Source organism: Tupaia chinensis, unplaced genomic scaffold, assembly GCF_000334495.1.
Source record: "Tupaia chinensis unplaced genomic scaffold, TupChi_1.0 Scaffold143913_1, whole genome shotgun sequence".
Taxonomy (NCBI): domain Eukaryota; kingdom Metazoa; phylum Chordata; class Mammalia; order Scandentia; family Tupaiidae; genus Tupaia; species Tupaia belangeri.
In genome coordinates, this window is record NW_006203764.1 from 1931382 (window position 1) to 1939310 (window position 7929).

General features: G+C 47.6%; 1 protein-coding gene across 3 annotated transcripts in view; it reads left to right on the forward strand.

Moving 5' to 3' along the window:
• Positions 1–2499, forward strand: part of SERPINA6 (serpin family A member 6) — a 29224-nt gene extending 26725 nt beyond the window's left edge. For 2 of the 3 annotated variants that reach the window (XM_027767081.1, XM_014582900.2), the window contains 2 exons: positions 490–510; positions 2153–2499. In XM_027767081.1, the coding sequence (XP_027622882.1) occupies positions 490–510; positions 2153–2338 (207 nt within the window). In that variant the 3' untranslated portion in view covers positions 2339–2499. Of the gene's footprint in view, positions 1–461; positions 511–2152 lie in introns of all 3 variants that reach the window. The other variant, XM_006165388.3, reaches the window with a different exon arrangement.
• The last annotated feature ends 5430 nt before the right edge of the window (positions 2500–7929 follow it).

Consider the following 7929-nt stretch of genomic DNA (forward strand, 5'->3'; position numbering starts at 1 on the left):
TGGGCTGTCCCCTGCAGCAGTAGCAGCAGGGCTGGGGCCAGGCTGGCAGCTTCCCTTTCCTCCTGTTCTTATAGTGGATGCTCCGGGGACTAAAGGGACTTCTTCAGGGACCTGCCCTAAATGCTCAGTGGCCCTGCTGCATTATGGGTAGAATGGGCTCAGAGGAACTGCAGAGAAAGGAATTTGCACGTCAGAGGCCCAGAGAGGAAGCTGACCAGGAGAGGCAGATGCTACCTCTCGCCCTGGCCCTCTCCTGTCCCCAGAGAGCAGGTTCAGCCAGGAAGGGCTGGGGGATCACAGGAGGAAGGTCAGCTGGCCAGAGGAGGCCCTGCAAGGCCTCATGCCCTCTGCTTGCCGTGCAGCCAGGTGAACCTGTATATCCCGAAGTTCTCCATCTCTGGAGCCCATGACCTCACGGACGTCCTGACGGGCATGGGCATCGCAGGCCTGTTCGCCAACTGGTCAGATTTCTCGGGCATTACCCAAGAGGCCCCAGTGAAGCTGTCAAAGGTACGTGTCTCAGGAGCCTAACTTTTTTTTCCTCCAAACTCCTAATAAAAATACTAACGAGGGTCAGCCCACGGCCTGGTGATTATGGGGGCTGGGCCCACGAGGCCGGCTGTATGGAAAGCTTACCAGGCACTTACGCATGTGTGTCTTAAATCCCCACAGAAGGGACCAATGGAGCAGAAGGGGTTGCACACGGGGGCGGGGGGTACTTTCTCTCTCTCTCTCTCTCTCTCTCCTGTCTCTCTCTCTCATTCTCCAGTAACCACACACATCCTCTGGCAAAGTAAATAATAATCATAATGATAAGCAACAATGAGCCCCTTCATAACTGGGTCTCAAGGTCCCGGAACAAGAACCCCAGGACTGGTGCCAGCCCCTCACTTTACAATGAGTAAACAGGCTTGGCAAGGAGATGTGACATCCCCGAAGTCACACAGGAGGCTAGGTGACAAAGGAGGCCACAGCTCAGGTATCCCCCAACCAAACAGAGGACTATGGAAAACAAAGCTGTCATGGCAGAACTGGGAGTGGCTCCCAGCACCACGGAACAGGGAGCACGGTCTCTCCAAATGGGATCCCCCTGGGCCCTCTACGCAGCCAGGCATTGCCTTTACCCTTCGGCTTTATGCTGTTATTCACTCGTTCATTCGGCACATTCTGCTGAACACACCGTGTGCCTCCAGCTGTCCTCGGCTCTGGGTATGGCTCCGTTACTGCAGTGTGCCACCAGGGCCCAAGGACTTTGTGGCCCCTGTAGTCCCTGGCATGTAGCACGTGCTCAATAAAACACTGTGTGAGCACACTGAGACACGCAGCTCCCTCCGACCTGGTGAGCATTCTCAGGGGAGGAGTCTCCAGCTGGAGGTACCTAGCCCGCGGTCACAGAGCTGCTGCTCCGCAACCCGACATTTGACCTTGGTCTGTTGACTCAAAGCCTGTGTTCTCAAGACACACTGCAGAGCTCCAGTCCCAGCCCAGCTCTTCCCAGGCATCGGGCACCTGCTCCCAGAGCTGCTCAGGGCCCTGGAGCCCTTGCTGTATGGCTGTTGAGACCTCCTGCCCCACAGGGTGCCGTGAGCTCCCCTAATGGCCCCTGTTACCAAAGTAGCCAGGGTAGGCACCACTGAAGGCTTTTGATCCATGTGGTCACACATGCTGTTGAATTCAGAATGCCTTCTCATTTCAATCACGACAACAGGTGTATCCACAGTCAGATTCACATTTTCGATTCTGCCTGGCCTTCCCCAGATAAGACAGGCATGAGCACTTGGCATGGGGCCCAAGTGTTCCCCAAGCAGAGTAGAAAGAAGGTGAGGTCTCCTCTACCAGCCCAAGGCTCAGGAAGGGGTGCCCAGTGTGCTCCTTGAAGTCAGTCCAAGCACGAGCCCCTGGTCTGAGTGCTGGGCCCAGCCTGCTTCTTTAGTGGAGAGGAGTCAGAGGTGTGGCCCAGATTCTGGAGGTGGACAGGTCCGAGCTGTGGTCCTGGGGCTGCTGCCTTACGAGGAGCCAGCACCTGACCCCTGAGCCTCAGCTTCAGCTTCCAGAGGCCGGGGCTTCCACAAGGAGCCCAAGTCACAAGGTGTGAGTAGGCCTCACAGGCAGCAGGTGCTCAGCCCCTGCCCTCCCCCGTCTGTACCCCCAGGTGGTACATAAAGCCACACTGCAACTCGATGAGAGGGGCATGAAGGCAGCCGCCCACACTGAGGTCTCACCAGAGCAGAGCTCAGAGCCACACACCATACTCTTCAACCAGCCCTTCGTCATCCTGGTCTTCGACGACTTCTCGTGGAGCAGCCTCTTCATGGGCAAGGTTGAGAACCCAGCCTGAGAGTCGCCCCGGAGCCCTGGCGCCATCTGACTTTGGGTACCAGGGGCCCACACCAATGCTCCAGGGAATGGGAGGTCCCCCACTCTCCTCCGGGTTCTCCTCCATTCGACCAGAATTGGCTCTTTCTGTAAGCAGCTTGTAATAAATAACTGTCATTGCTACTCTTGGGACGTGTGTGGTTGCAGAGGAGGTGTGGGGATGCTGAGGTCATGCAGCCGTGAAGTCACACAGCATTCGCAGACCCCCACCCCTGCTGCCTCAGCCCATCCAGGCCGCCATGACAGAACACGTGACGTATGTTTTCCTCACAGTTCTGGAGGCTGGAAGTCCAAGATCAGGGTGCCAGCATGCTCAAGTTCTTGTCCCTGACTCCTCCATAGCTGGATCTCATTGAGAGAGCAGGGAGGGCCCTCCGGGGTCTCTTTAATAAGATCACTAACCTCCTTCACGTGGGCACCACTATCACGGCCCAGTCACCATCCAGAGGCCCCACCTGCTAGTACCATCGACTTGGCGGTGAGGATTTCAGCCTGTGGATTTTGGGGACACACAAATATTCAGTCCGTAACATCTGGCACCACCTCAGGAGGAGCAACTCCTCTGCTAACAGCCCCATCCCTCTGACCTGCCGAATGCAGGCGGATGTGGCACCCTCGGTGTATCGTGGGCCTTAGGGCTCAGGGCAGTGCAGGGGGAGCGTAGGAGAGAGCAGAACTCCAGAGTCGATTGGCCAGAGATGGGGCCCCCAGGTCCCCAAGAGGCAGAATCCTGAAGCTCTGTTTCCTTATAAGGTTCTGGGGTGGGGGGAGAATGAGGGGTGAGAGTTTCTGACGCCCGTGGGAGGGGCTGGTGCTTGAAGCTTGTTATGGGGAACAGTGCAATCTCCCTCTAGAAAGATGGAAGGAGACGCAGGTGCAAATATTCGTTGGTTTGCCTTTCTCATTGCAAAAGCAATGCCTGCTGAAACTGAACCCCAGGAAAGACCCAGGTAGGGCTCTTGATGACATTGCCCACCCCTAGAACTGGAAGATCCTGTCCCCCACAGCACTAATACCACTGGATCTTTGGTGTGTGATTGAATTTGTTTTGTTGGGTTTTGTTATTTTAGCATGAGCTTTACATTGCTCATTTTTTATTTTTGCATACGTTGCTTATTTTTATAAACCAAGCAACATAGTCGATAGATTTCCTCTCTTCTAATTCCATACATTGGATACACACTTGTGTGTGCGTGTCTAACTTCAGAGCTTGTCTTTCATTTATGAATGGAAATTTAGGGATTGTGGCATGACCATCCCTCTTGGGGAGTGATTTCTCACTTTCTGTCTCTATGCCTCTCTTTGTCTCTCTGGCAAGCACACATGCTTTATAGCAAAAATCTCTCGGGCGGGGGGAACAGTGTTTCTCAAGGCTGACCCACACAGGAAGGTTGTGGGTTCAAGTCTGGAGACCTCCCTGAATGCACCAAACATGCAGGTGCCCGTGATCAAGGCTAGCTGTGTTTGAGGTGGATCGCAGCAGCGGGACCCTGTTAGAGGGGCTGTCTCTCCCTCTCTCTGTCTCTCGCTCATTCACCTCATTCACTTATAGAATAAATAAAATCCATTGCCTTTTTGCAAAAGACCAAAACAAAGTTTTGGTTGGCCCTAAGAAAATGGTAGCTGTAAAACGTGACTTTCTTTCGCCTGGTCCTAACACGCTGTAAAATCAACACTAGTGCAAATAAAACTACAGATGACCTAAGCCTCCCTATTACATTTCCACATAAAATTGGAGTCCCAGTGGCCAGCAGGGGGCATAGTAGTGAAGGCACTGGACTCTCACATAGCTGACGGAGGTTGTCCCAGACACAGCAGCTTGAAAATCAAGCTGGCCATGTATGTATGCATACCCAGAAACCCAAGAGGAGAATGGAGGAGAAGGGATTGCAGGGTAGCCATTCCCCTGGCTGGGTGATTTCTCACTTTCCCTGTCACCGTCTCTTTCTGTCTCTGCAATGAGCACACATACCCTATAGCAAAAAAAAGAAAAAAGAATAAAAGAAAATTCCCAGGAAAGGGGAGGCATAAGATATGGGAAAATATTTAAAGAAATAATGGCTAAATTGTTTCCAAACATGTTGACAACTATAAACATGGTAGGTCCAAAATATTCAACTAATTCAAAGCAGGAGAAACAAAGACCACCACCCAAGGCAGGGCATAATCAGATTATTTAAAACCAAAGATATGGCTAGCCGGTGGCACCATGGTGGTTAAGGTGCTGGATGCCACATGGACAGCAGCACAGTTCGAATCCCAGATCTAGCAGCTTGAACAACATTCTGGGAGCATGACTATGCATGCCCAAAATCCCAAAAATCTCTTCCGCAAGCACATTGGCAAGAAGCAATAACAACGAAACAACAAGGATAAAGAGGAAAAAAAATTTTTTTAGAGGTTTTCGCTATAGGGTGCATGCGCTCGCCAGACAGACAGAGAAAGACAGAGAGACAGAAAGCGAGAAATCACCCCACAGGGGGGATGGTCACGCCGCAATCCCTTCTCCTCCATAGCTGGACCTCCCTCGGGATCTTGGACACGCACACACACGCGCCCAGCGTGAGTTCTAAGCCACCGGGTCCAGGACGCAAACCACGGTCGACTACGTGGGAGTCCAGCGACATAGCCATTACGCTAACTGCTGGTTCCCAAGAGAAAATTTTGAAAGCAGTCAGAAAAAAAATGGGCACATTATATACAAGACACAGAGATAAAGATGAGGACTGCTATCTCCGCACAAGTGGTGCCAGCCAGCTGACGTGACTTCCATAGCACCGACCCCCAAAATGTGCAATCCAATTATGGCAGAGGAACTACCAGACAAATCCAGCTGGAAGCCTTTCTACAAAATGTTCAGCCAGTGCCCTTCACAAGGTCTTTGAGGGGAGGGAGGGAAGCAGGTGTCATAGTGGTTAAGGTACCGGGCTCTCACATGGTCAACCACAGTTAGAGTTCCAGACCCAGTGACTTGAGACTCATGCAGGCATGTGTGCATGCCTGCCCAAAATACCGAGAAGAGAATGGAGAAGAGACTGCTGCATGGTCATCCCTCTGGAGGGTGATTTCTCAGTTTCTCACTTCCCTTGCTCGCTCTCACTCTCTCTCTGTCTCTGTCTCTTTCCAATAAGCGTACATTCTCTATGGTAAAAACAAACAAACAAACAAAAACAAAACGAAGGCCTGCCAGGGGCCAGACAGTGGCACAGTGGTAAACTGTGATGCTCTGAGAGGCTGAGACCCACATGGGAAGGTCTTGGGTTCATGTCCAGAGACCGCCCTGAGTACACCAGGCACACGCTTGCCCATGATTCAGGTCTGGACAAAGCTGGGGGCGGGGGGAATCACGGCATCAAGACACCATTGGGGGTGCTGTCTTTCTGTCTCTCTTTTACTCTGTGTCTATCACTCATGGAAGAAAGAAAATCATCCATTTTCTCTAAAAATTTAAAGGTGGGAGGTGATTAGGTCATGTGGGTGCAGCGCCCGTGAGTGGAATTAGTGTCCTTATTAAGAGACATGAGACCCAGCTCCTCTCCTGCCATCATGTGAGGACACAATGAGAAGTCTGAACTCTATGACCCGGAAGAGTGCCCTCCCTGGACCTGACCGTGCCAGCAACCTGATCTCAGACTGCCAGCCTCCAGAACTCTGAGAAATGAATTTCTGGGTTTATAAAACCCCGAGTCCATGGCATTTGGTTATAGCAACCAGAACGAGGGTCGAGGTTGAAAACAGGCCAAGGTAGCCAACTGTGTTTCAGACAGGAGTAGTGGTAGTTTGACGAAAGAGAGAAAATAGAACATTTACTCTGCATTGAAATTATTTCCTGCATTAAATGGGATAATTGTTGGTAAAAAAATAAAGTTCTGCTTGAATTAAAAAAAAATTCAAAAGGTCTTTGGTCAAAAAGACAAAATAGGAGGAAAAGGCTTAAGGACCCATGACAACCAAAGGCAGTGTGGGTTTCTGGATTGGATCCGGATCAGACACTGATGGAACAATGGAAAACTTTTGAATAATATGAATTCAATATAGCATGAGTATAATTTCCTGGTTTTAGGTCATTGTACTGTAGCTACATACTGTGTATAATCGGTTCACGTGGAAGCTGGGTGAGAGGTATAAAAGAACACGATCATTTTTGCAAACTTCCGCTAATTTAAAGTTACTTCTAAATGAAAAGTTTAAAGAAAGAAGAAATTATTGTAGTCATAACAAAATGGAAAGTTGTCAATGGAAAGTTCTAAGAAGGAAAATGTAATTTCTTTTGAAAAAAATATCCTTCGAATATGAAGACAAAAAAAAAGCTAAGAAAATATATTGCCATCATAAGAGAAATTTTACAAGTAGTTCTTTAGATGGAATGTTTATCCCAGTTGGAAACTCAGACCTGCACTGGAATGCTTAAAGAGCGCTGGAAAAGGTGAATATGGAGGTGAAAAAAAATATTTAATTCAAAAATATCTTTAAAATCAGCTGTTTAAAACAATAACAACATGCTTTAGAATTCTCATCATCAGCTTCTTAGCTCCAAATCCTCTCCTCTCACTGCGCTGCAAAATTAGATCTGGACCTTTCAGTATTTTTGCTTGGCCAGGCAGGCAGGATATTAAGCTTTGTAGGTAGAGGGCGCTAGAGAGACATTGCAGGAGGAAGAGGCTTCACCTTCCTGGTTCAACCCAAAAGATGCAAAATGACTTGCCTCTCTCTGTTTTTCTCCTTAAGAGGCAAGACATTTACAGGACACAGAAAAGGATGATTAAAGGATGATTATCCATTGATGATAACATGTATGATGTCTTCAACAGGACTAGTGTGAAGTGTATTCATGTTGGGTAACTCATTTTACAAGCTGTAGTGATGTACAATGATTGAAAGTATAAAATAAATTAAAATAACAAAAACATGATAATAAGTCAAATTAAATAATTCTTAAAAACAAAACATAAAAGGAGACTAAGAACTACGATAGATGATTAGATAGAAATGGCAGTAGATGATAGATTATTGATAGATGATATATGGCATGTATTTTGAGAAACAGGAATTGAAGGATACTTCCTTAAATATGCATGTTTATACTTTCCATTAAAAAAAATTTATTTTTATTTTTATTTTTTTTATTTTTATTATCATCATAATCTTCTTTATATTACATTGGATTACATATAACTTTACATTGACTTCCATTGCTTTTTCAAAAGGGAATGCCATGCATGTCAGTCAATACAGAGACATCAATCTCCCCGCTTTATCATTCAATGTCTTTTCCATGCATTTCCCAATAATTATTATTATTATTATAATTTTTAAAACAGTCAATCACTATTTCTCATTTTGCTTGTTAAAAGACTTCACCCATCATGAAATACTTCCCAGACCAGTCCAGTTGAGAATACTATACACGTCATCATCAACAGATAATAAACCATATCTGTTTCTCACTAACATCCTCTCTATTGTTCACTTGCTATCTTTCTCTATCCTCTTCTCTCTTTTTTTTTATAGTTTATTTTTTATTATAATTTTTCCCCATCACAACACACAAAT